The following is a 27,519-nucleotide window of genomic DNA, read 5'->3' as shown; positions in this document are numbered from 1 at the left end:
TTTTAGGAGGATTACAGATCGGCCTCTTCAGAGGGCGAAAAAAACAAAAGCGTCACGTCAAACCGAAATCTGGCTTCTCGACGCGCCTGAATTCATCAAGATATTAATGAGCTCCAAAAGTGTTAGGAGCACGATGTTATGATTCATGTTGTCATGTGATGAAGCATTTCATCGTGCACGAGACACAAGTTGCCAGCTGCATGAAAGCTGTGATAAACACAGACCCAACACAGAAGAATCACATGTTCCGAAGCAAGAAACAAAAACAGATTACTGACTTTGATATGGTGAAAAGTTTGTGGAGCTAAATATAAATTTTTAGCCAAAGTTAGCCACAAAGCTAAGTCTGTTAGTTGCTTACAGTGGCTAATTAAAAAAAAATGAAAATCAGACCAATTCAAAATTTGGTTAAATTGATTTGGGCAGAAATTAAATCAAGGGCATTAAAACTCACGGGAACATGGATTGCCAGTGTTCAACCCTCAAATGTCGTAAATGCTGCAGTTTGTCACTTACAAACTGGATGCAGAGGTTGAAAAAATAAATGAAAAATAGAAGGGAAGGGATTCATCTCTCCAACAAAAATGAGGCATAGTTGGAGCTAGTTGTAGAATCTCACAATTAATCTATTTTCTGTTATATATAATTCGAATTTTTCCAGTTACATCCTCCACTAATATACTACGTGCGGTCGATTGGCTTGACTCTAACTGTATTTTCTAATTTTGAGAGAGGCGACGTGCTCGAACCCTCGTCTCCCTCAAAACTGGATACGAGCCCTCGCGGTGAGGGCGCCGGCCTAAAACGCGAACGCTATTCAGTTCAGGGCCGGGACAAGCACCTGCGATTCAAAAAACTACAAATTATTAGCTCTCTGAAGACAGAAGAATGAAATTCTCTTGCGCAATTTCTCTCAAACACGCCCCCCTTTTCACTCCCTTCGTACCTTATTTACAAAGGCAGAAAATGTTGCCATGGGAACACACTTACCAGGCAACCTCAGTGGCTTGGCATGATGCCCGATGGTTGCTAGGGCACTGTTGTCAATGGCTATTGGGTTGTGTGGGCCAGTTGGTGTGTGTCTGTGTGTGTGTATTTGTGTGTGTTTATGTGCATGTCTTGTGTTCGTTTACATGTTCCTGTGTGTAGGAGAGGCATGGAAAGTGGATTACAATAAAGTGTATGGGTTCTCACGGCATGTAATTTTTTTTTTTTACATAATATGTACCGTTTGGAATGAGTGTTCTGGCTGAATAATGGCTGATATATTCTGAGGATATTTTACTGATTACTGACAGTTACATTGTATCTAACTCCTCATGGTGATGTGCTTTTGTCAAAGAAAATTTGAAATAACCAGAGAGGTCGCGATGCGATGTCCAATATGCAGTTTTGTTTTATAACACGTTTGACGGCAGTTTTAATCCAGTTTCAGTAGTTCTATGGTCGATAACCTATTTATAGTGGGGGTTGATGTAACAGTTTTTCTTCAATCTACATATTTAGCAGGAGCATCCGCTGTGTTTAATGACGAGAGTAGAAATGGAAAAAAAAAAAAGATGAAAAGAAACGGGGGATATGGAAATCTCTGTCTCTCTCAGAGTATTTGAAGCTGATGTTCTCCATCAAGTGCTCTGATCTTACCCTGAAACACCTCTGCTTCGCTCTCTGTCGCGCGCTCACTTTCATTTGGTTGGTATTCAAAGAGTCATTGTTTGCATTAAGGAGAAGTAAAAAGAAAAAAAAAAAACGTTGCCGGGGCATTTACCTCACAACCGGAATCTGGTTTGAGGGTTTTTTTTTTTGTTCCACGGCTCTTCTCACTGGGGAGCCTCTACGGTTGACCACTGCATTCCTGAAATCAGCAGAGCATCAGGCAGATTATTAGCACAAAGCACACAGGAAAGGAAGGGGGACATCAATAAACACATTGAGCCATGAAATTACAATAAGTAAATGTAATGTCTGCCGTCCTCGTGCTGCACGGCCTTATCTGGGCTATAATCCAGGCCCCGTCGTCTAGCACCACCTCGACAATTTTCTGCCACCCAAGACTCAATCATGAAAGAATACAATGCCGTAATTAAATCACAATGAACAAATCCCTGATTAGCAAAACGAAGTGAATAGAAACACGGGCGTTTATGAAGGAGGGACCGTCAAACACTGTGTCTGGGGTATGAAATGAATTAACAAAGTGGGAGAAAATGGCGCGAACGACTAACATGTCATCGAGTGCTTCAGAAATACGTCTACCGTCGGCGGTGGTTAAAGACGGCGCGGATGAATAATACATTAATAACGGGGAAAAATACAGTCCGACGTCATAAATTAAACAGCGGCGAGCCAAACAACTGCAACAATCATAACAGGGCCAACAGCGAAGGAGCAATGTAGCTTTGTGCTACCGTGCACGGATTAATCCCCACGTGTGCATTTGTTGGTCTGCATCTCCCTACCTGCACGCACATAAGGAAAGAAAGTATATCCTGTGGCGCATCTTATATAATATCACTGAGACGAAACGTAGCCTGTTTTTCCCCTTGGCCCTTTGAACTGGAGCCCCCGCCGGAGATGCAGTCTGACTGAGCACAGCGTGTCCTCAAATGAGGTCAGAGGCCAGCATGAGCAGTCTGGTCTCATGGCAACTTGATGCTACGGACCAAAAATTTGGACGGCTCCCTAGAAACGGGATGATCGGTGAGTGCGGACATCCATAAGCATGGGTCGATACTTATCCTCTATCTTTTTTGGAGAGACCGTAAATGAATCATGTGTTGCAGGCTTTCAAATATCTAAGGACTTTTGCACAAAAACACGGACTAGTGCGCAGCTATTTATGATCCGCTATCGTCATTAGTCTCCAAACATTTATGAGCGATCATAAATGACAATGTGCGGCACAATAGTGTTATGGTTTTCTATAATGGATGCGACAAAGACGCCTCACAGATACTAGAGGATTCGCCGTAAGTAATGCAGCGGTGTTAATACGCCAACACAAATTCCACCAACGTAAACGCCACTAATTTGCCGCATTCATGATTTTGAGCGCCGTTCGTTCGTCCCTTAGAAAAGAACCGCGGCTGTCATACTCCGCACGGCCGGTGCCGCTGTTGTCATCCTATTCCCGAGACGTCGGATCGATGTGGAATTCAGAGTTCGCCTTCTATCATTAGCTTGTCTGACGCTCGGGCCAAGAGCTCCGCTTTAGTTTTTCAGTCACTGAAAACCTCCAGATAAATTGTGTCTGCCTGCGGGGTTTATCTATATTTACCTTCAAAGCTGTTTTAGTACAACTATTTTGTAAATGCCCATATAAGGCGTTGTTCCCCTGCATAAATATGTGTGCACGAAGGGCTGAAACGCGGCGCCTGTGCTGCATCCGTGCGGGTACGTGTGTGTGTGTGTGTGTGTGTGTGTGTGTGTGTGTGTGTGTGCACGGTCAGTGCGCCCATGGTGTGTGTCCTTGTGTGTGTTCAATGCGGCAGAGGGTGGAGTGGCAGATCAATAGCAAACAAATGAATTCAGATCAATATTAAGCCAGGGAGTGAAGGGGAGAAAAGGAGAGATTGAAAGTGAGTGAGTGGGGTGATGCTCTCCAGGAGGAGGAGGAGGAGGAGGAGGAGGAAGAGCGGGAGGAGGTGGAGGAGGATGAGGAGGACGGTTGGGGGCGGCGGGTCGGAGGGCTGATGTGTTGCCAACAGCATAGCGTTTAAATGCACACTTGGGAAAGACCACTCATTTCTACAGCCAAAACCTCGCCGCTCCGAGGTCACGGACAGTTAAGGTAGATGATTAAGCGAGGCACGGAGGGAAGTGTACGTCGGCGTTCTGGAAGGTCACCGAGAAAGGAGAGCGGGTAGCGAATTTTTTTCCGTGGTACGTCCATCGTCAATCCCGGTGAGATCCGGTTAAAATGCTTGTCTGATAATAATACATCTACGCGCCATCTAATTGGTTTAATAGTATATTCGTTTTGCTGTTGTGACACCGGCGTTGACCGAGGAGAAAAGGCCACGGCTGTAAATAAACACACCTTGAACTTGCACCTCGCAGTGGGACGTCTGCTACTGTTAGCACGCAGCGGCTGTCCACTCCGCTGAACTTTTACCCTTTTGTCCATATTATGTTCTGAACTAACATTTCTTTGCCTCCAACTGTGTTAATATTAGAAATCTCCAGCTAACCGCCGATTTAACTCTGACACTGACTCCTCGCTGGATCTCGACATCCGCAACCTGCAACTTGCAGAAAAGAGGTTTCGAGATGCGATGCCCGTTTTCTCTTTGTTTACCTACAAACCCGGGTCCAGGGAGAACGTCAATGAAGTCGGGTTTGCTCCTGGTTTGAGCTCGGCTCTCTTGCTGCGCATCATCGCTAGCTTCTGACGGACATGCTACCTCGCTACGGGGGGGAAGCATTCGGTTTTAAACTTCAGAATTAGCGCCGGCACAAAACCCTTTGCCTGACAATCTCTTTCAAAATAGCCATTCACAAAGACCTAGATTCGGCTGGAGAGATGAGACAGAAAACACACCTAGGATTCAATCTGAAGACCATCTCTTCAGCGCTGGTCACTTCACAAGGCACGTGCGCTTTAGATTGCATAACGGGGCCTTAAATATGGCATCTATGATGTTAAGTCGTAGAAAACCGCTGGAATGTGACATAACGTTTTACCGGAAAGTGATGGAAAATATGCAGCTGAGCAATACTATGCGTCAGATTGGCAATATTGATCTTTTCTCAGTGTTTTACCCGCATGAGTATCTTTAAAGGGTACCTGTTCAGTTTGAGCTGAACGACGGCGTCGGCCGCATTGTGTCAAACGCCGTTGTCGCGCTCCCGGTTACATAAAGACTATTTATGTTGAGAGTTAATGTACCGGAGCAGTGATTTCTGTCAACCCTGGAAAAAAAAAAAAAAAAAAAGAAAGAAAGAAAGGAAAAAAAAAATTTTGAGTATTGCCTTGAAATTGTTAACAGGATTGCTCGGCACGGCTTTGTGTATCTTCTCATCTCTTGGCTGTGAGATCAAAGCATCAAGAGCCATTTGGGAGTCGGAGCTGAATGAGACTTTGAAGCGATAGTGGCGAAAACAAACACGCGGGTGATGAGTGCTTGTGAAAGCGCACTCTCCACTTCCAGCTCAAGGTTCCTCTGCCTTTTCAATGATAAATGCGTCAGATAGCTTTGAGTGCAGGCTCCATGATACCTTGGAGATATTACCTTACGCTGTAAGGGATATTGTTTAATTGAAACACTTGCTATTGCCTGGGATGGAACCTGATGTTTGGCCTTGATAGAGAAGGCGGTGAGGACATCAAGTATAACCACGCCGTCTCCGGCAATTAGGCAGTTTATAATTTCTATTTTATTAAGTGTATGCGAAATTTCACATCGCCGTTTGAATACATTTCACCCCGCGCACTGCCGTCGGAGTCCGACGACATTTCTTTTTACACCTTTCCCGTGTGAATTTCAATCGTCTCAAAAATAACCTTCGCGGCGCCTCGTCTCCTAATCTCTTCCCCGGACTTCACACGCGCTTTTAAAGCGCTTCGCTCGCAGAAGAATGTGACTCAAATATCACGACCTGTGAATGTTATTTGATTAGGTTTTCTCTCCGGGTTACCAAATTTGGTGACTTGGACGTATTTCTATCATCTTGTCTCTCGTCAGTTGGCCAGCTATAATCCGTCCCCGCTCCAAAGTCAGCCATTTTGAATTTTGTGCACCTTCCTCCCGTTGGACGTAATACCGAATACCCGCCGCCTATCGAAACGGACCAAATCCTCTGTAACTGTGGACTCGGGATTCGCGCGACCTTGGCGTTTCAATGCGAAGAATCAGAGCAAAAACATTTGGATGTTTTCCCTGAAAAAGACAAGAGATGAATTCGATCTGAACTTTATGCGTCCCGGTGATCCCCTGCTTTCAGGCAGCTAAAGGCCAGGTCACCGATGTCATACGGAAGCGAGGATAGATTATATAACATCGCATGTTCACTGTGGCCACATGACGGGAGCAGGAAGTCAAATTTGCTCCACACAGCAGGCGCATATTTTCGCTTTCTGACTAACAGCTGGAATCTCAGACGAGAGTTAAGGTGTTACATTGCGTGAAGTTATAATTCTCAAGTCCTTAACTGCAGAAGACACACATCATATATTCAAAATTTCACGTTCGTTAAAGAGCATTAGCATAACTGCAAGGGTGAATTTTCTCGCAGGTAAATACCAATCTAGTGGCGTGGACATCGTATCGAGCTGCAACGGCGTCAAATGACTTACGCCGCGTTTTCGAGCGACACCGGTAGACACGGCGGGAGGTCCAGGGGGGGCGCGACAGTGGGCTTCGGACTCTGCTCGACAGATTTTAGCGTGGAAAATAACAGTCTGGGGCGACGGGCAAAGCGGCCGTTCAGCGGTATCACAGCCTCTCATCTCTGGCGTGTCTGAAATCACTATCGTTTTCACCTTTGGTAACACGGTGACTTGGGGTGAGACACAGTGACCATGGATACCGGCGAGATAAAGAGCGAGACAGGAAGCGGGTGACGGATGCTGCAGATAAAAATGGGGTGAATTTTCGGGTTTGCCAATAAAGGAACCCGAATGATAATTTTTATTCACCTGTTTTACTTAAAAGTAACTTACAACTACATGAATCTAGTTACATTCAAAGGCTGTGGGCAAATAAATGAGTATGAAATGGTTTAATCATTCCTGTTTTTGTCGGTTTCCTCATTAAAAGACTCAGCAAGGTCTGCACTAGAACAACGTCAGCTAAAATATTTTTGGTATTTTTGTGCTTTATCCAAACTGGGGGCGGCGGCGGGGGGGCGGGGGGCGGGGGGGGGGGGGGGGGGGGCTGGGGGAGGAAGCACAATCCACAAAAATAGCCACGGGGTGAGACGGAGGGAAAGACACGGAGAAAGATAGTGAGACAGACAGAGAGAAAGAAAGGGAGAGACTTCAGGCGGTGATGTAGAACATCAACTCCATCCAGACAGTCTGCTGAAGATAAAAAGCGTGCAGAGGCAAACATCGCCATGTCTCTCAGCCTTTCTTCCTCTCACTCCTTTTTAATCTGACAACTTCTCCCCCTCTCCCCCTCTCCCTCTCTCTCTCTCTCTCTCTCTCTCTCTCTGTCCCCCTGAGCTGTGTTCTGTGTGTTCCGTCCCCGCCTCTCTCCATCTCCGCGCCACTAATGTGCTTTGGCGTGTGTTACCCACGGGTGCCTGTGCACCGACGCTGCAATCCCAAAGTCGGGTCAGGGGGGCAGCTGAAGAGACGCAATGTTGTCTGTGACATCATCGGCCGCTGCGATTACTCACGTCTCACCTCCCTTCACTGTCTGAAACCGCCGGGGCCGTAGGTGCTCGGCGGCGGGGCGGCCCAACACGGTCACGCACACGCGCAAACAAACACGGACTCCCTCACGACACCGTCGGCGTCACCGCCCTCCCCGGGCTAAAGCGAATGGCGTCGGAAACGCGGCGTTCTAAAATGGCATCAGTAATGCTGGGAAAACTGTGTGGTCAGTTGGCCTGTCTAGAGGTAATAATAATGACCTGGGAAACATCACTTAGCTAAGAGTACATCCTAACATATGTAATGTATTTTCTATTAAATCAAACGTTTCCCTAAACACAGCGGGCGCTTTTATCCTAAATGGACCGACACTAAAGATAGTATTGACCGAGATGTGGACTGGCAGTAGGTTATATTTGTATGTACGGCCTTGTTTTCATTACCAGTCACCCTGCGGGTTAACTTGTGAACTAACTCATTGAAAGCTAAATCTAAACACTGTTAGGAAGCCCTTCTGATGTAACCATTTACCAAAAAAAACATGAATTCACTTTAAAAAAAAAAATGGGACTTTTAACTGACCTGGAACTGATCTGATTTATCACACCTAGCAGGCTGTTAAGCATTAGCATATTAAGGGTTAAATGTTGATAAAGTATTATTCCTTTATCAAGAAATGGAACCCTAAATATGTTTCACTCCTTGTTAATATAATGAAAAAAAAACATAATTTCATACTTTCTAATTCCAATAAGTCACACCTTCTTCATTATTGCATCAATTATTAATTAATTATTGAGAAACAAATGTAGTTGACAGGTCCACGAACTATTTTCATGTACATCTGTGCAGGCATTAATGACTAGACATTCATTTTTCATTACCCACGACTCCTTATGCCTTTGTGAGAACTTGGAAAAATGAGGTTGAAAATGAAAAGAGTTATCATTGGATATGCAAAACTCATGAAGGGAGTACCTCTGGTAAAACGCTTGATGAAATATTTGCATTTAACTAATGCCCAAAGAATTGCAGTTTCAATACAGTTCAACCGCAGAGTAATTTCAGGTTTCAGTTCATACATATTAACTTCCTAAGACAGCTAAGTGAGGGCTTTTTCCAGTTTATTTAAGCATTTAAGGGGCCAGACTTAATGCAGGACCAACACTGGGAACAGTAGAATTAAGATAACTGACCAAGACAGTGTATGTAACAGTTAGAACCCTGTGCATGGCTAAATAGTTCTGAATCTTTTTTTTTTTTTTTTCTATCTTGCCAGTTTTAAATTCCACTTATCCGCCGCGAATTACAAAACTGAGACCGGGAGATCAAAAGTAATATTTTGTTTGCGTGAACAAGATGATCTGAAGGACGCGGGGCTTCCGTGTTCAAACTTTACATTTGTGCAAAGCGCAGAAAGCGCTTCCGGCCGCCGGGCACGAATCAGAGGGAATGGAATGGGTCATTGCTGTAAAAAGAAAAAGAAAATAATAAAACTCCTGTACCTGGAGGTCTGTCTGTCACCTCTGCTGTCAGCCAATGAGGAGGTGAGATTGTGCAAACTCCCTGACTCCAGGCTGCAGATAGCTGGTCTGAGGTATGAATGAAGTATGAAGTCCTGCCTGTGTGTGTGTGGGAATGCGCCATATAAATCATACATAGCCCGCACCACCAGGCACCGTGCATGCTACTGCACTGCATTAATAACAAGCTTGCCGGTGCCGCATTCACAGACACGGGGAGGAAGTGAACGTCTAGATCTTTTTCATCTCACTCCCCTGCACTCCCGGCCGCCATGTCCTCTTCAAAGCATCCGCAGCGCCGCCACGGAGAGGGAGTGAGACGGAGGAAATAGGGAGAGTGGAGGGCGACAGGGTTGTAGAACGGATACGGCAGACGGCGGTGACAGAACAATGATGACGGCGTTCAGAGAATAAACACCTAAAGGCATGAATATTTGAAGACGAAAAACAAGACGAAAAAAAACTACAGGGGGATAAACAAAAGACGGAGCGAACGGTGAGGAAAGAGGGGTGGCAAAGTAGGACAGCGAAATAGATGGCGTGACTGAAAGACAGACAGAGAGATTAACCGAGAGAGACACACGAGAGACGCAGAGACAGACAAAGAGCCGGCGAGAAGAACAAAAGATGAAAATGATAGAAAACAAGATGAAGGGGAGGGGGGGGGGTTGAAGCCAGACAGGAAGAAGAGGTGACAGAGAGAGAGAGAGAGAGAGACGGGTCAACAGAATTAGCGAGCAACAGCAACGAGGACGGGGCGGCAGCGCGCATGCTAAAATAGGTGGCAGACTCTCGTCAGCGCGGTGACCTAGTCGCGCAGGACTGAGGAATTCTCCCCGTCGACCCGGACACATTCCTCTTGTCCTCGGACGTTTAACCCATACCGCACCGTGGAAAATATCGTTTTGACACTCGGGAGTGCGAGCCGCTGATCTTACTTAGAGCGCGGGGCGGGGGCAAGAACGCAAGCCATGTTGAGGGGCCGCTGCAAAAATGAATCCAGCAGGTGAGCGGCGGCTTATTTCCGAAATCCTTCTAGGCGGCGGGGAGCGAACTGCGACAAATCTCCGTCCGAGAATAGAAAAATCAGGTAAAGCGGGCTGCTCGGCCCTTTCTGAATCAACGGTCTGTGCTGCCCGGGAGAGAATGTGTGCGCACAGGGCCCTGCGAAAACACATTGTGAAAATATCAGGGCAAAAAGGGCTCTATTGTGTCGCAGAGGCAGAATGTAGCTCTTATTCTCTCGCCGCTGGACCGGGGGCATGCGGGGTGACATCAGCACAAAGATGAAAATGCAATGCGAGGCATCTCCAAAGCTAGCTCCGACGCCGGACCACAGACTGTCCTTTATGAGCCGATCTCTGTCACTATCTGGCGACGTCCGATAATTGGGACGTGACCAGGAGACGACCCTTCCACATATTGCTTACTAAGATATGTCACGGCGAATCCCGTCACAACTTGGCGTCTGAAAAACGAAACGGAGTTAGCAAAGTCAAAGATTGCGGGCCGCCCGCTGTCGCGTTGGCCCGCAGATATCTGCGAGGTTAATCACGACAGAGTGACTCAGGGAAGAGTAATTCAATTATTCTGATGGCGGACGGGCTTTTCGATCAGGCTGCTGAGTTCCATTAAGCAAATATCTCGCCGGTGCGGCACTTGTTCTCACACAAACTATACAGAGATGAAATCTGTCGGGAGCTATGAAAAGAACAGACGCGCTAATTAAACCAGAGTTGTTCCGGCTAAAATGCAGTAAATGAATCCTTACCTGCTGAAAACAAAAACTCATCTTTGGACCGGAAAAGCGGTGGGCGTGTCAGAGGAGCCGCCTGGAAAACAGAAACATATAAAACGTTATTCGGACTCAAAGACCTCGGTTAATCGACGAGAACGATCGAAGCCCTCGGACGGAACCCGGCGTCGACCTCGGCTCGTGTTACCTTCACCGTGGGTCTGATCGTACGGCCTCTTGCGTCAAACCGGCGCAAAACACGAGACGTCGGACAGCGTGCGTTACACGACCTCCCCGAAAACAGGGAGCGGGCGGATTGTTGCGTGGAGGTTCGTGGACCCATTTGTTTCACGTCAGGACTAGTCAACACAAACCTCGCCCACACACTAACCTAACCATACACAGCTGCAGCTTGCTAGGGAATTCCTGAGGTCTGCTCGGCCCTGGTAATGTATGCCGCGTTTGGATGTCATCAATAATGGATGAGAAATGCACGATCGGCTGGAAGCTGGCGGAGAACCACAGGGGCGGCGCTGGACTGGAGAGTCTTTAATACTTGCAATATTTGGAGTGAAGGCCGTGCAATCAGATATCAGACCGTCGCTGCTTACTTCTAGGGCAAACCAGCAATTAGATTTGTGCTGGATTGGATTCAGAGATAAGCAGATGAGTTACAGCTCATTCGGGACACTGGGGTTACTGTAAAAGCGCGAGATAGAGAGAGGCGTACGGAAAACACGGCGGAAGACGAGGTTGTTCTACTTCGCCGGCCCGAAGGTGTCAGGAACTTGAGTCCATATGCGCGGACACTGAGGTATCTTTATGCAGCTGGGGCCCCTTTCCCTTTAAGGCCCAGGTATTCAGGAGAGTGTTGACCCTGCCAGTGAGTTCATACCATAAGCAGACCCATATAGCTTCTCCTCCAGAGGCCCTGATCACGAGCCTGCTGAGCTGCCGCCTCAGTTATGTAAGATTACATAACACCAGGTCTGTCTGAGTAATATTTCATAACCTGGTGGTCCCACAACACTGGTATTACCATCAAATCCCCTCAGGAGTGGAATCAGAGGTGCCGGGGCAGGTGTGGTGGCCTAAAAGTCAAAATCGGAAAACAAATAAGAGCTCTGGAAGCGGCGATCCCTCGGGCCTTCCGGCCGACTTCAGCTGGAATTCTCGGACGTTGACGTTCCCACAGAAATCTGACATTAAGCCCTTTTATTTTAGAGTGCGACGGAGGAGGTCGCGGAAAGGTCGGGGTCAGGACGCCGCAAAACAAAAGCGTCGTCCCTGCTTGACTTATCCCAGAATGCGGAGATGCCGTCTGCCCATAAATGTCATATCATTGTGTATTAATCAAATCACTGGATCTGAATTAATTCAGCACACATTTAGTCACGGAACATAATTACAGAACTAGGCCACTAACTGTTAGATAACGGCCTCAGCTATACATTCAGGTTATCCTCGCCACTCGTACATTTGAAAAAGAATTGGAAAAAAATTTGCGCAGCGTTGCGCAATTTCGACTCGCTAAACTTTTTTTTTTTTTTTTCACCCCCAACCACCGTGCCCCTTTCGAACATGCACTTTCTTCTGACTGATACCGGGGGACAATCTTGAACACAGATAAGAGTCTGTGGTCGGAGATAGAGCGACTGTGGGCAGAGATAACAGGAGGCAATGTAAATAAAATTGAAAAAGAAGGGGGGAAAAAAAAAAATCAATCAATAACAAAAAAAAAATAAAGAAAAAAAACAGCAGACACACACAAATCTGAAACACAAGAAAGGGAGGTGGGGGAATGAAAGGGATGCGAGGAGATTTCGGAGCCTGACAGCGCCGGAGATCAACCGATACTCGACCGGGTTTCACAAAGTCCGTACGGCGAACGGACGATAGCGTTTTATATCGCGTAGATCCGCCTGCAGCCCAGCGCCGGGCCCGGTGTACTTACAGTGTAACGATGCATTCTCATAATCCAGTAATGCCCACATACCCACTCTTAACACAGGCATGCAACGTTTACGCAACCATCTGTACCAAAGCCTTCATTGTTACCTGTTACTTCTCCACACGACACAAAAGTAATCGAACGGACGGGTTACGAAAACTAAAAAAAAGGAACAAAAAAAAAACAACTTGTTGAAACCGATTCGATTCTGTTACTTCGTGCGGGGGGGCCTCTGAATGAATCCGCCCTCGTCTTCGGTCGATACGGAACGCCCGTCTCGGTTCTGCGGGTTTTTTCGACTGGAAAAAGGGGGAAACGGACAGACGGAACGGGGGGGGGGGGGGGGATACCCGGACGGACGGACGGACGGCGGAGGGGCCGAGGCACGGGAGTAGTGCAAAATGGATCGAGGGAGGGCGATAACCCCGCAGTACGGTACTTTCACCCCGCCGTTCTCGCCGGCGTAGGAACGCCTCACCTTTTCGCCGTCCTCGTCGCCCCTTGAAAAAAGGAAAGATAAAGCTAACAGCCTCGCGCGCGCATGGGCAACAGACGCACATGACCATTGCAAATAGATGCAGAGCCACACAGGCGCAGACACCCTGCCTCCTTCCGTCTGCTAGCCTCCCATGTATGGCCCCCAAAACTGGATGCACTCGGCGAGCCCCCCTCCGAAGCCCTCATCTAAATGTGAGCGGAGGTAATCCCTCAAGGAGAGGCGTAGAGAACACCGATTACCCACGATAAAGTGGAACTGGAGGAGGAAAGGGCGAATGATTGAAAGAGGGAGAGAGGTAGAGCGGGAGATGGGATAGATGAACAGGATGGAGGGATTAGCAACCTAGGGAACACATTTTTCAAACAAGGGAGAGGAGAGAAAAAAAAAAAAAAAAAAGAGTTGAAAAAAAAAAAAAAAAAAAGCCAAGTGCGCCATGTGAGAGCGGAGGGAAGAACGCTTCAAACAGAAAGAAGGGGAGACAGAATTGGAGCACGTATGGAAAAGGACACGTATGTAGCGTATACTCACAGATGTATGAGGGTGACCAGAGAAGCGGTGAACAATCATGCCAAAAAAAAATCAAAAATCGGAGGCGACCCCGAGGGAACAAGCCCGGGTTCGGGTAGACGTCCGCTTTCTTGCGATTCTGGAGTTTTGTTTTTTCTCCTTTTCCCGCGATTTCACCAATTCCTATCCAGCCGTCCCTCCTTCCTAAGTCTATCCCCTACTGGTCCCCCTTCCCCTCTTTTCCCCCCTCCCGTTTTTCTTGCCAGTGCCGGTACTCTTTCGCCTACCTCTCTCTCTTTTCTCTGTCTTTCTCGCTCTCTCTCCCGCAGACCACGCTCTCCATTTTCCCCTCATTCTTTTCCTCCGTCCCCTTCATCTGTCCATTCATCGGACACTCTTGGTTTTTTTTTTTCTTCACACCGCTCTCAGCTCCCACTTCAGAATACAGATGAGATTTAAAAAAAAAAAAAAAAAAAAAAAAGGAAAGAAAAAAAAAAAAGGTTTCTAAGCTGGGGTTTGGATTACAGCTAGAAAAAAAAAATCGTAGAGGAACGTAGAGGGAAAAAGGGGTACGAGGGAGGACAAGAGGTTTGTGGCATGCAGTCTAACGTAGACACAATCCACGGCCTGCGATTTTCAGGGGCGCCACGCATGGTAGGAGTGGAGCATCTGTGGTGGTGCCTCCGTGCGTACGGGAATAAACAAAAGCAAGCGATGGCAGAAAATGGAAAACAGAGGAAAAAGCAGAGCTTGTTGCGGTCGGTCTCCAGTGGAAGTGGATAGTAAGCGCGCGTGAAGTGAAGGAGTGAGAAGGAGTCCGGGTGTGTGTGTGTGTGTGTGTGTGTGTACGTGTGTGCATGTGTGTACGTGTGTGTGTATGTGTGTGTGTGAAGAGGTGGGAGGGGAGAGAAACGAGCCAGCGAGAAGAGAAAGAGAGAGAGACTCAGGGTTCATGGAGAAATATCCAAGAGGGAGGGATAGAGGAGGAGTGTGTCGGTGGGGAGAGGAAAGAGGAGGGGGCAGGAATAGAATACATTTTTTTTTTTCCTTTAACACTCATGGTATTCAAATTTTGTGCTTTTCATTTTTTCACCCCTTCATTCCAAAGCTAATACCTTTGCTCCCAGTGAGGGGAAAAAAAGAGAGGAAGAAAGAGGGAGAGAAAGAGCTACTGTGTGCTTTGTCTCCCGCCCCTGACGTTCCTTTTCCTGGTTTCCTTTCTGCTTCGTCTCTCCCCTATTCAGCCTATTTTCTGCACGTGCACTTGAACTCTAAATCCTGTCGGCTTTCCCCTCCCCTCTCTCTTTCGCTTTCTCTCTCTCTCTCTCTCTCTCTCTCTCCCCCTCTCGAACTGCGCATCTGTGTGTGTCTCTGCCTCTCTCGAAATGGTGCTAGCAGGCAGGAGAGAGTGAACGGGAGGGAAAAGGAGAGGGCGAGGGGGACAAAAAAGGGGAGAGAGATGTTGGGGGGGAGGGGAAGAAGCTTAGACGGGCTGACACAGAGCACAGGGCTGCTCTGTGTGTGTGTGTGTGTGTGTGTGTGTGTGAGTCCATATGAACATGTCCCAGCGTTTGTAAACTGTAAACACAGATTCGACTACCTTGAGTTCTAGATGCCGACATTAAAAGGCCGTTGTTCATCTGCGTGTTGTTCACCTAAAAGCGGCAAAAAAAACACAAGGAAAACAAAGACGGAAGAAGACACGACAATTCCCTCACTAAACAGAGGAAGATAGAAATCGAGGAGCAAATAATCCATTAGCGATCCGGTGTTTGTGTTTCCGTTCGTCCCACGTCGAGACAAAGGGTCCGAAACTAATCGTCGACAACTAGATGGGATTCGACATCCGATAAAATTGTGTATATTTTCTCTTTAAGAGGGAAATACTGGGCGTACGGGAAATGATAAGTAAGCTCACGTTATGCGCGAGTCCATACACACATCCACCTTGAAATATTTCAAAATAAATGTTAAATGTGCGTTATGCATTACATTAGCAGGTCAAGAGGAAATTAAACCACTTGGCTTTTAAAAATGCCAGGACCACTTGCAGTTATTATCTTTCACATCCTGACGGTCGCATTATCAACCCCCTTGAAAACTTTGCGAGTTATTAACCAAGCATTTAATTCTTTCAAAGCCCAATAGAAATGATCTGCCGACAGCACAATAATGTCAATATACATTTTCAGCGGCTTTCAAAGTGGTGCAAGCCGCATGGAGTGTTATCACGTGCGATGTGGAGCACTAAAAGCAGAGTGCCTTGCAGAACTCACACTATCAGGTTAACAGGGGGTGGAAACAACGGGAGAGAAGGTGTTAAAATGTTACCAGAGATGGAGGCAAAGAGGTGAGAACACAGGAAAGTGAAGGTGATGCATAGGAGTTTAAGCAGAAAATGTACCTGAAACCTGCTCACCTTTGTTGAAAGCCTTCCCCGCACACCCTCTTTAGACGGACGTATTAGTGCCAGAAACGGGAGCTTTTAATAATTGAGTACAAATACACACAGCACGCAGCTTTGTCGGCACGAGGCAAAGGGTTGAATCTTAAAAGATGTCACGTGTCAAAGGTGTTGAAACGTAATGACGGGTTCTCAAACCATCGGTGTCAGAAATGTAAAACCCGCGTTGCATTAAAACACTGAATTTGACATCGGCTGCATGCAAACAGTTCACGCTTCTAATCAGGGGAAAGAAAACCAAATGTCGGCTTTCGGTTTCTGTTGTGTTTGTTTTTTAATCAATTTTTTATTAAGTTATTCTTGCCCGTTGATTGCACCATACTTCTAGAAACCCCTCCCGAGGAGCCTGATAAAAACGGTCAACTAGGCCAGAGGACGTGAGAGACTGACTCAACACCGCCCTCTAGCGGCCGCCGACGGCAACTGCACCCTCAGACTCAGCATCATGGTTTAAAGCAAAAGAAAAAAAAAAAAAAAAGCTCTGTTTAAAAATACCAGTTAGACACATCCGTGAGTCATGTGAGTGATTAGGGTAAAAGATAAATTAGATAAGATAAAATTGTTGGTTTTGACGTTGGGTTAAATGGGAGGTGACAGCGAGGAAGGTTAATTCGGGCAATGGTATCATCCTTCCCAAATGAGGGCAACCCCCCCTCCCTCCATCCCTCCATCCCTCCTCCCGCCCGGCTCAGCATCCCTCCAGCTGCCGCCCGCCGCATTAAGCTAGCTATCACCGGCTACGACAGGGCCGAAGAATCCGCAGCCAGCCGGCCACCAGCTCCGGAAAGGTAGGATAACGGCTGCTACTAAATCGTACCGGCCTCCCATCGCAGCCGTGTTGGTATCTTCCGGAAGCGCTAGCAAGTTTAGCCTGCTAAAACAGTTAGCCGATGTGTTAATGGCTGCGGCAGAATAAACCAAATCTGTCAACTATCATTTCGTTTCCTTGAGCTCACCTTTGACTCCAAACGTGTTTTTCCCCGCCCCAGATGCCAAGTGTCACGGTGAAAGACGTCAACCAGCAGGACTTTGTCCGGGCACTGTCGGCTTTCCTCAAAAAGTAAGTTGCGTTTAAAGACCTGTCAGGATTGTCAAGCCGTGATTGATGGACCGTTGATGTAAAACTCTGTAACCTTTGACCCCTAAGACTCTAAAGCTGACTCTAAAGCTTTATTTAACAAACTATAGAACAAAATTTTATAATTTATATTATAATCGCATTGCATAATATACATTCCGAACGATATAAAATTGATAAAACTAATTTTAACTGAGATAAACCAATTTTTCAGTAAGCGTCACAAAAACATGTTGTCACTTTATTAAAAAACATTTGCTAAAATTATTTTTTTTTTGTTTTGTTTAAATCAGCTCAGTTTTTCAAAGAACTTGAAAAAACAACTTTGGCTATTATTTGAGAAGGCAACGATAGGGAATGAATTATTTTACCACATCATGATTCCAGCATACACAGATCTGTTTATTCACGTCCTACAGGACTACAGATGGAAATTAGCTATGAGCTACAATCTGGTACAAACATCTCTGCCTCAGTGCTTTATGTAATTGTACACTGTCCTAATAAACTTCTAAACAAACAAACATTATTTGTTGCTTTTGTCATTTGAATATCCACTTAACTACAAATATACCTGAAATAGACACGCTGCTAATAGATAATGGGCGAATGAATAAATGGGATCAACTCTTTTTGGGTTTTTTTTTTTGTTGTCAGGTCAGGTAAGTTGAAGGTCCCAGAGTGGGTGGACACAGTGAAACTCGCCAGGCACAAAGAGCTGGCACCCTGCGACGACAACTGGTTCTACACTCGAGCAGGTGGGTTCCCCTGGAAAAGGATCGGTGAACCCGGCGTTCACAGAAACAGTGGGATCACAGATTGCGTTCTGCAGAAGAGAATTTGCATCCGTCACTGTTGATATGAAAACACGGCTCTGTTTCCTTTTCTTGCAGTTTTTGTCAACAAAACAATCGGTTGAATCGACCGAAAAGCAACAATGCCATTCACGTATTACCTGATGCTTTATTTTCCATTTTAGCTCATAGAACATATGAACACCTTGCTTTCCTTATATATGTCCACTATCAGTAGATGGAGAGTATTTGTTGCCCAGTCTCGAAAGCCTTTTTTTTCCAGATTCGCTGCAATACAGCATCCAATCCCACAGCGACAGTTGTGCAAAACTGTAAATAAAGAAATCTCTCGCCGAGACCGCCATAAGCTATGCATTGAAATAGATCGCACTCAGTCCTCACAGCCGCTGTGGATGTTATCTTCCCCCAACAATGGCAGCCGGGTGGAATGCGTGTGAGAAAAATGTCAAATATTTGATAAGTCGATTCTTTGCCGGTTAGGTTAAACTGAAGGACATATTTTCACGTACAGACACACTCACACACTTGTAGGAGAGGATCTGCGAGCCGAACTCGTGGGATAACAATGTAAAATATTCAGCTGCGGCCAACTTTGAAGGAATAATCAGCTCTCTGAGACATAATGTGCGTGTCTCTGCAACAGTGCCTGTCCGCCCCTTTTATCATAAAATGGAGCAATCAATCCGTGTGGTACCATTTTTCAAATGTGCATCTTTTTCTGCAATTTACTGTGTTTTTCTCTCCCACTTCCAACCCCCTCTCTGCAGCATCCACCGCCCGCCATCTTTACCTGCGGGGAGGGGTAGGAGTGGGCTCCATGATCAAGATCTACGGCGGGCGTCAGAGAAACGGCGTGTGCCCGGCTCACTTCAGCATCGGCTCCAGGAACGTGGCCAGGAAGGTGCTCCAGGCTCTGGAAGGCCTCAAGATGGTGGAGAAAGACCCCAATGGGTGAGACGGGGGAAGAGGGGGTCAGTCAGTTGAAGACGGTGAGATGAGTTACAGATTTGTGTTTCGTTCCCAGCGGACGCAGACTCACCCCTCAGGGTCACAGAGACCTGGACAGGATCGCTGGTCAGGTGGGTCATTGGACAAGGCGGGGAGGAAAACAAAAGCTTACTATTTTCAGAAAAAAAAAAAATCCACCCCCCCCCAAAAAAAAACCAAAACATAAAAATAAAAAAAATAAAAATAAAAATAATTTCAAAAGTGTACATTGATTTGATTTATCCAGATTTGGGGATCTGAAATTGAACTCAACTTGAAATAATGTAATTAAAGTTCTAGCTGTATAAAATGGATTCAAACATTTTGCATAATGAATCATCACTTGACACACATTTGACTGATAGTGCCATAATTTCCAGACCATTGAAAAGACCTAAATGTAAGCTGCATCGGGTAAAAATAAACTAACATATCTGTACATATATTTAGGCTGCACTTGTCCATGAGATATTTACACAGAAACATTTTTTTAAACTTTTAATCAATTACATACCTGTAACATCCACAAATACATATTGGAAATGCTTTTTTTCCTGAACAGGCCGATGAAAAAGATTAATAATAAATAACACGAGGAAAAGTCCATCCATTTTCTATCCCCGCTTTATCCTCCTCCAGCTGATGGCTACCTTGGTCTTCCTGCTTTCATTGGTCCGACGTGACGAGGCTGAATCTTTTGGCCGCCCCTCCCCAAAAAATCCCCCAATTATCCACATCATTGTTTAAGCTGAAATGTTCATAGTTTATAATTCAGAAATTACAGTACTTACAAAGAGTATCTCTAGATATATTGATTAATTGTTTGACAAGGGGTTATTTTTTCACCCCTAAATATGAGCATCAACACCAGTTAGGCTCCAAACGAAGCAGGGTTTAACCCAGAGACACCCAGAGACACCCAACCGTTCACCCTCTCATTCACACCTACGGACAATTTAGTCTTCAATAAACCTGCTGAGCTTTGCAGGAGGAAGCTGGAGAACCTGATGAGAACCCAGGCAGGGGAACACGTAAAGAACATACAGAGAACCCAGTAAGACTCCAATGGGGAAACCTAGTTTCAGTTATTTATCCAGTTTACAAATGTAAAATTTGGTTCTACAGTGACAGCGATGAAAACCTGTTGCCTAACGTTTGTATTTGCTGTAAATATTAACCCTCGCACTGGTTCCTCCACCGTTTCGCCCGACTGTGTGACATAAAGCTATAATATCTTCACCTCTGTGTGTGTGTTTAGGTCGCCTCGGCAAACAAGAAACAGCGGAGTCTACAAAGCGCCATCTGAGGAATGTATGAAGAGCTTCCAGACAAGCGAAAATGCACCCCCCTCCCCCCCCCGCAACCCCCCATCCCCCACCCACCGCTTATTTACTCGAGTTTGCACGTCTCTCGTATCACTGCAGTGCCTGCAGTCGCCCGGCGAAAAGGTGTTTCACAGTGTTAATGGATTCAGTGTAAGACAGACCTCGGGATCGAAAGGCTTTTAAAATTTGGTGCACGTCTGGCCGGTGCGCACCGAGCGGGGTTATAGCCACATGTGGAAAAGTAATCGGGGGGGCGGCGGGGAGGGGACTTAGTTGGAATTTGGACTATTCTTTCGTGGAGGGTTTTTCTTTTAAGGCCGCTGGGATCTGTGGCGTGGCACCATTGTCACCCAGCGGCTCTCCATCCACAAGTCACTGTCACAGTAGGAGTGTGTGAGCTTCTATTGCGGTTTGCTTCCACATACCGCCACCCAAGGTTAAGGTATCTTTATCATGGAATCTGTGCGTGTGAGAGAAAGAGATATCAGAATTATGACTTCAAGGTAGATCAGATATTCCAACAAATCCACCCAAAAAAGGGGCTGAAACCTGATTTTTTTTTTTTTTTCCTGCGGATTAAGACCAGACCAACCCCTCCGTGTCCTTTCTGGATCCCCGAGATCATCCGAAAATAGCGTGGCACCGAATTTCCCCCCGCGCCCACCACCCGCCTCCGACCCCCAGCGCTTCCAACCGGCTCCTCCTTTTCCCTGCAGAAAATCTATGTGAAGAAAAATAAAGCTGGATGTGAAACCACGAGTTTATTCATCTGCCGTGCTCGTCATGCCAACAGTTCCTCGGGGGATTCACGTAGAAGTGTGACTTAATGGACAGGCGATGAACTTGTTTCTCCCAGAATGTGGGTTTATGGGATGGCGGCGCGCTCAGTTGCTGCTCATGAGGCTTCTGATCCAGCTGTTGTAGTGGCACACGCGGGCATAGACGCTGGGGTGGCCCTTCATGCCGCAGTTGTCACCCCAGGACACCACGCCCTGCAGCTGACCGTTACACACCAAGGGACCGCCGGAGTCAACCTGCAGGGACACACACACACACACACACACACACACATACACACAAGAATTTAAGCTCGGTGCAGGATGGGGCCGAATGTGTGTGACGGCCTGGGTTCGATCAAAGATAATGTGTGTTTTCTACACCTGACATTCACAAAGCTCAATGTAGATCACCCTTTCATAATTTAGAAGTTATACATCAAAAATTAAATCAGTGAAATTTTCAGTTTAAGTATTACAAGTAAGATCTCATTACATGGGCACAAAATTGGCCTTAAAAAGTCCTACACTTGAATGACTAAGTAGTACAACCGGGATATATCGCCGTCAAAAACACCATCAGATATGCAGAGTATTACATTTTCTGAAGGTTGACAATAAATTAAAATGAACTAGGAGGGCTGTTTCAAGATAAAATAGCTGCTTCACCTGATAATAAATGGGTTCTTAATCATGAGATTTAAAAAGGATAATTAAGTTGTTTAATATGGTTTCTGATCAGGTGTTTATCAGCTGATAATTCAATTTTTTGCTCAGGAAGTGGTTTGTTTATTAATTTCCATTTTATTAACACCCCATACGCACACACCTTTTTAATTTTAATCTCCTCAGATGAGGTGGAACAGGCACAGACAGGGCTTTTTTGCTTTTTTTTTTTTTTAAATAAACACCAACGCGCAATGGTGGTCACAGCTGGACAGGATGCTTAAATTGCCTGCTATTATCCTTCCAACAAAATGTTTTTTTTTTTTCCTTATTTATGAAAACAGAATTTGGTACGACAGCCAAGCATAAACTTTGTTTCTGCATGCTGGAAATGATAAATTGTGCCAGTTTATGGTTTTAAACATCGTGGCCCCTTAGCGACACAAGTCACTCCCAATCAATTCACTGTAAATGCCCGTCGGCCCATTTTCCGAGACTATCTATCCAAATATCTCGAGTAACACTGTATATGTATTTTTTTTTTCTGGTGTGGTTGGACGCTCTTTGGCTCAGACCAACTGACCTGGCAGCTGCTGGCTCCTCCGTCCATGAACCCGGCGCAAATCATGTTCTGGGTCAAGCGGTGGGGGTAGGCGCTCCTGCAGATCCTGTCGTCGATGATGGGCTGTCTCAGACACTGCAGCCTGTCAGGGAAGCTGTCTGATGGTGACCGAGGAAAGAAACGTGTCGTGACGAATATGAAAAATATGAGAGAATTAGCTAAAAATATAACAGAGGCCTCCTGGACTTACTGCCATTGCCCGCCATGTTGCCCCATCCGGACACCAGGCAGTTTTCGTTGGCTTCGGGGCAGCGGGATGGCAGCGCCACCGTCTCGACGTAATGGTTGAGGGCGGCGGGGCGGCTCAGCTTGATGAGCATGATGTCGTTGTCCTGGTTGCGGCTGTTGTACCGCGGGTGCCTGATTATCTTGGCGGCGGCGATCCACTGCTCCGTGCCCTCGTTGGTGGCGATGTTGTGCTCGCCCAGATGGACCTGGATTTGGCTGTTAAGCGGGTAAACGCGGTTTTAACCCGACTGCCTGCCAGTCTTTCCCAAAACTGACGTATTCCAGAGCACGTGAGAACCGAATCACTGACAGATCAGCACCTTGATCGATGGTCGTCAGCTGTAACCCCTTACCGTTCGGTCAAACAGCAAGGCCCCGACTAGCATTCAGCTGTTCTACGTTTTCGCGTGTCGAGCGAACGGATGGGCTTTCTGACCCGAAAAGGTGGAGGAACACCTGCGCCGTCAGCCCTCCTGTACTTACGACTTGTAGCAGTGAGCAGCGGACACCACCCACTGGCTGGAGATGAGGGATCCGCTGCAGAAGTGGTAGCCGGCGTTCAGGGACACCTGATAGGGAACGGAGTGTCGCTGGCACTCGTACCCTCCGACGACCTTCTCATCCTCGGCTGCATCTGAGGAAAAACACACAAAAAAAACAAATTTAGTCGCGGCTATGGGTGTGTTGGGGGGGGATTTGGGCGAAATCTTACACGCAACTCCGAGGAACGCCAGGAATAGCAGGAAATTCATGATGCCTGTGTGTCAAAAAGCCCGGGCAGAGAGATCTTTTATGGGGCGGGTCATCAAGGTCGTGGAAAGTACAAGATTGAAAACTGTTCTGAGAAAGAAACATATGGATGAGGGCAACAGCGAGACCTTGAGCGCTATCACAACTTACGGGGGGGTAAACAACCCCCGAGGCGTTTAAGGACGCTTTTCATCGGACACGTCTGGATGATGCAATCAACGGTTATGCAAGTGAAAACCAAAGAAGCCCAGAGTGCACGGTTGGACCCGAACCGTGCACTATGGGTCACCGATTAACGAGAAAATGATTTGTCAGGAAACAGATGTCGCATTTCCTGCGGGTTGAAACATGCATCCGTGCATTTTACCTTGAAAATACCTGATGGGTCTGAAGGCGGTTCTAAAATCATAAGGCGGCTTTCTGAGAAGTCCCCGGAAAAGCGTTACTGCTCACGATACAGCCGCTAAATATTCAGATTCCAATCCAAAAAGGATTTTTTTTCACCCAGCAAAGAAAGCTGGACTTTGTTAATGAACACATTGGGTTCAAATGTTGATCAACATTTTCTTTTTACAAGAAAATCACTGTCATTTTTTTCCAGATGTGCTTTGATTATATCCTTTTCCAAATGCCAGAGATAAAGAGACAAAGGAAAGTAAATTTTGGAACACATCTTTGTTTTTTTGTTTGTTTTTTTTTCTTTATTGCACATAAATAAAAAAAAAAAAAAAAAAAAAAATTGGAAGGTAAAAAAATATTTAACAGGTTTAGAAATTCTTTATACAGGTATGTACATGCACAGATCTGGTAAGGTAACAATTCGCATGTCGAATTCCATCAAGTCAAAAAAAAAAAAAAACAAAAAAAAAAAACATCCACAGCTTTTAAGACTTGGTTGTAAATCTTTGACCTGTGAGGGGACGTCTGCGTCCAGCGACTGGTCTCCGTCGCCCGTGGCGGCGAATGAGAACAAACGCACAAGGCAGTGTTTTTCAACACCGTCCGTTTTCGGGGGACGCCCGTCGGCACGCGACGCAATTGCGAAATCTTGAGGGACGAGCAGAGAAAGAGCGTTCGGGACTAATCGCCATCGAGCCGACTCTTGCATCACAACAAGGTTGAGGTAGTACACCGGTGAGGGGGGGCGGCGGGTGCAAATGGACTGCAAGGGAAAAGAAATGCTCTGCAACAGCTTCACTTGTTAATCAGCCTTCACTTAATAATAGGAGTTAAAAGCTCAAACACATTTATTGTCCATCAGCTTGTTGAATATACATTTATTGTTCAAATATACAAAAAAAAAAAAAGGAAAGCAGGGGTTTATAAGGGACGCCATCAGCTCTCCCTTATAAACCTTTACAGACACGAACAGCACGAATAAACGACAGACTGTAATGGAAAGATAAAAACATTTCGGACACGGCATCTACGCAATTTTCAGAAAAAAAAAAAAAAAAGAAAAGAAAAGAAATCCTCTCGACTGATCGAAGAGGAAGGGAAAAAAAAGAAAACGGAGGAGGGGCTATTTAAAACTACCTCTTTGGGTAAATGACACGAGCACCATCGTGAACGGGGGCGAGGAGGTGGGGGCACGGGGGGGAACATCTGGATTTGCGTTCCCGCCTCTTGTGGTTTTTCCCGAGTGACACTAAAAACCTAGCTGCGTCGTCGTCGTGCGCGAGTTTGTCGGGTTACGTGTCGGATTTTTACAACGTCGAGTGTGTTGTGAAACCACTGCCGGCAGGGAGGACCGTGTCACGGTAAAGGTGACGCTTGAAAATGGGGAAAGAGGGAGAGAGGGGGGGCTGTGCGACCCCAGAACGGGGGGGGGGGGGGGAGGAAAAAAAAGAAACACATCTGAAAGAGTGCTGCGGGTTAAAGACTGTAGAAAAGCTTTACAAACCCCCCGAAAATCTGACGTTTCAACATGGCTTGAATGGTTTCTGTCGCTGTGTGGAGAACGGAAAGGAGCAAATGCACACTGCCCTGGACCAATAAATTAGTAAATTAAAGTAGTCGATCATTAGAACAAGTGTGTGTGCGCGCGCGTGTGTGTGTGTGTGTGTGTGTGTGTACAACAGCGACCTCATTCTCGATCGCCACCTTCATCGTTCCAATAGAGTCCACCCTCTGTGCGTTCCTCGCGTCACTATGGCTGTCGACGTCCGGCGCGTCAGTTCAGGAAGCGGCGGCAGCGTCTCGTCCCGCAGTTGCAGTGCAGCTTGTTGTCCTCGTCCTCGATGGGGAACTTGTAGTCGTAGGTCAGCTCCTCGCCGCGGTAGATCTTCCTCAGGGCGAAGATGACGATGTGCTTGCGGCCGTCCACGTTGATGACGCGGGAGTAGCAGTTGGGTTCGCACGAGTGGTTGATGAAGCGGGCGGCGTTGCCCTGCATGGTGGCGTCCACCACGTCGAAGTCGTCGATGCGGAACATGTAGCAGCCGATGCCCTGATGGAAGAGACGGAGCGGATGAGCTCAAAACACTTAGAAAACAGCGAACGTCTCAAAGCCGGAGCTGGTCGAGATCGCCGACGTCGCCGCGGTGACTCACTTTGCTGTCGTAGTACTTCTCCCGCTTGTCGGTGAGGACGGATCGGATGACGGTGCCGGCGTACTCGATCACCATCTCCCCCGCCTCGATGTTCCTCTTGCAGAAAAGGCCCCGTCCGTGAATTTGCGATCTAAGAGGAGGGGAAGGAGTTCGGCTTCTCACTTCGACACAAACGTGGGAGTTTCTCGGCCGGACCGCCTCACCTGTAAACGCCGACGGCCTCTTTGGAGATTTTCTCCAGGTGTCTGAATCTCATGGCCATGGGGAGCTCGCTGCTGGTGGCTCGCCTGCGGAGGCGCGGCACACAGACCCTCAGTGACCGCGGACGAGGCCTTTTCTTTTACGGGACATCAGAAAAAAGAAACGCGGCGCTCTGATACCTGGAAGATTTCAGCGGGAACTCGTCCTCCTCCTCGTCAAACGGTCCGATGATGTCGGGGAGCTCTCTGTGCTGGGACGCCAGGAAGTTGAACATGTCGAACGTCGCTTTCCTGATTGGAGAAAAAGGGCGACACGGTTTTACGCGCGTCGCATGCAAACGACGTTCGTCACAGCCGACGTAGACAAACAGACTGATTCAGTGACTCGGATTTGCGTTGAAACGTCACAGGCTCTTCCGCCACTGGCTTTCGGGAGCGTTAGCCGGGTTGTTTTCGTCTGAAACCCGAGGACAAAGAGCCGCCCGTACCGCGTGTACACCTCGGTGCGAGCGCAGCCGCTCGGGTTGAGCGGGAGTTCCTCCTCGATGGCGTCGCAGCGGTGGAAGCGGAAACGGTGGCTCTTGCAGTAAGCGGCGCCCTGCAGCTGCTCCAGCAGGAAGATGACGGCATCGTGGGCGACGCCGAGCACCCGGGGCCCGCTCATCCCGCCCAGGGGCAGCTGCTTGAGGTGGAACTCCGCCCGGGCTTCCAGGACGCCGTCGATCACGGCGCGCCAGGCAACTGGGGAAGGAGCCGGGAACAACGATTTAACGTTCGACCTCGTTTTTCATAAAGGGCCGACAGCAAGGCGTAGAAGAGCCAGCCCTCACCCTCGATACTGTTAGCTTTGACGCTGAAGCCGTCGTCGCTGGTGATTTCGAAGCGCAGGTGGGGCTGGTTCATGTACGTCCTCTTTTTGTGCTTAGGTGCCGAGGATTCATCCTCTGAGCTAAAACCTGACAAACACAATTACCTTCATTGAATTTTTTTTTTTTTTTAAAACGGCAAACTGTGGCATCCGAACGACCTGAAAGTCACGACAGTAGATTTACGGAGCATGCAGAAAAAAGGGAAAAAAAAAAAAAAGCACACCTGAATACGGGCCCCAGGCAGAAAGGTCTCCGTGGCGAGCGCTGACCCATGTGTGGGTTTTGCCCTGATCGGCCAGCCCGCCGGGAGGAAGACTCTCAGACTGGGATTGCCTGAACGCGGAGAACGAGTACACACAGGAAGCGTATGAGCGGTCGGCGAGAGCAGCGCGGTGTAAAAACATAATCCCATCGGAGGCAGAGGTGAGAACGAGCTCACCTTGAGTGTGTGGGAAGCGGTGGAGCGGTGATTCTCAACTTCTCAGCCTGGTTCTCTCTGTGGAGGTCAAGAACTTCCTTCATGGTGGGAGCTTTCATCCTCACACCGCTGGGCCTGCAGGGGGAAAACGAGGCGCGGGGTGTGAAAGGTGGGAGCGACCCGAGCCAAGCAAAGAATATTAGGCTCACACTAAAAATAACCACACGCTAACTTAA

General features: G+C 47.2%; 3 protein-coding genes and 1 long non-coding RNA gene across 5 annotated transcripts in view; 1 reads left to right on the top strand and 3 right to left on the bottom strand.

Annotated features, from left to right (window-relative positions):
- Nucleotides 1–4: 4 nt before the first annotated feature.
- Nucleotides 5–14,122, bottom strand: LOC147216120 (uncharacterized). Its single transcript, XR_015109185.1, has 3 exons — nucleotides 13,821–14,122; nucleotides 10,613–10,673; nucleotides 5–1,855 (listed from the first exon to the last, which is right to left on the bottom strand). It is a non-coding gene; the product is annotated as an uncharacterized LOC147216120 (long non-coding RNA).
- A 2,531-nt stretch (nucleotides 14,123–16,653) lies between these two features.
- Nucleotides 16,654–20,955, top strand: LOC147216119 (small ribosomal subunit protein eS19-like). The gene is made up of 6 exons (XM_086178450.1): nucleotides 16,654–16,785; nucleotides 16,987–17,057; nucleotides 17,733–17,833; nucleotides 18,658–18,841; nucleotides 18,915–18,969; nucleotides 20,136–20,955. Exons 2-6 carry the CDS (start codon nucleotides 16,987–16,989, stop codon nucleotides 20,181–20,183), a joined length of 459 nt encoding a protein of 152 aa, XP_086034576.1. The 5' UTR covers nucleotides 16,654–16,785; the 3' UTR covers nucleotides 20,184–20,955.
- LOC147216118 (trypsin-3-like) lies at nucleotides 20,939–24,338 on the bottom strand. The gene is made up of 5 exons (XM_086178449.1): nucleotides 23,207–24,338; nucleotides 22,978–23,128; nucleotides 22,457–22,710; nucleotides 22,228–22,364; nucleotides 20,939–21,236 (listed from the first exon to the last, which is right to left on the bottom strand). Exons 1-5 carry the CDS (start codon nucleotides 23,244–23,246, stop codon nucleotides 21,087–21,089), a joined length of 732 nt encoding a protein of 243 aa, XP_086034575.1. The 5' UTR covers nucleotides 23,247–24,338; the 3' UTR covers nucleotides 20,939–21,086.
- A 131-nt stretch (nucleotides 24,339–24,469) lies between these two features.
- The window catches only part of kmt2ba (lysine (K)-specific methyltransferase 2Ba), a 29,989-nt gene continuing 26,939 nt past the window's right edge, over nucleotides 24,470–27,519 (bottom strand). For both annotated transcript variants that reach the window (XM_086178442.1, XM_086178444.1), the window contains 8 exons: nucleotides 27,305–27,418; nucleotides 27,089–27,198; nucleotides 26,827–26,952; nucleotides 26,485–26,737; nucleotides 26,177–26,287; nucleotides 26,000–26,083; nucleotides 25,797–25,926; nucleotides 24,470–25,693 (listed from right to left, as the gene is read on the bottom strand). In XM_086178442.1, coding sequence (XP_086034568.1) covers nucleotides 25,418–25,693; nucleotides 25,797–25,926; nucleotides 26,000–26,083; nucleotides 26,177–26,287; nucleotides 26,485–26,737; nucleotides 26,827–26,952; nucleotides 27,089–27,198; nucleotides 27,305–27,418 — 1,204 coding nt within the window. In that variant the 3' untranslated portion in view covers nucleotides 24,470–25,417. The remainder of the gene's footprint in view (nucleotides 25,694–25,796; nucleotides 25,927–25,999; nucleotides 26,084–26,176; nucleotides 26,288–26,484; nucleotides 26,738–26,826; nucleotides 26,953–27,088; nucleotides 27,199–27,304; nucleotides 27,419–27,519) is intronic.

Source organism: Fistularia commersonii, chromosome 30, assembly GCF_037954325.1.
Source record: "Fistularia commersonii isolate RoL2024-O1a breed Wild chromosome 30, RoL_Fcom_v1.0, whole genome shotgun sequence".
Taxonomy (NCBI): domain Eukaryota; kingdom Metazoa; phylum Chordata; class Actinopteri; order Syngnathiformes; family Fistulariidae; genus Fistularia; species Fistularia commersonii.
The sequence above is the reverse complement of the archived record's forward strand: the minus strand, read 5'-3'. Positions and strand labels throughout refer to the sequence as shown.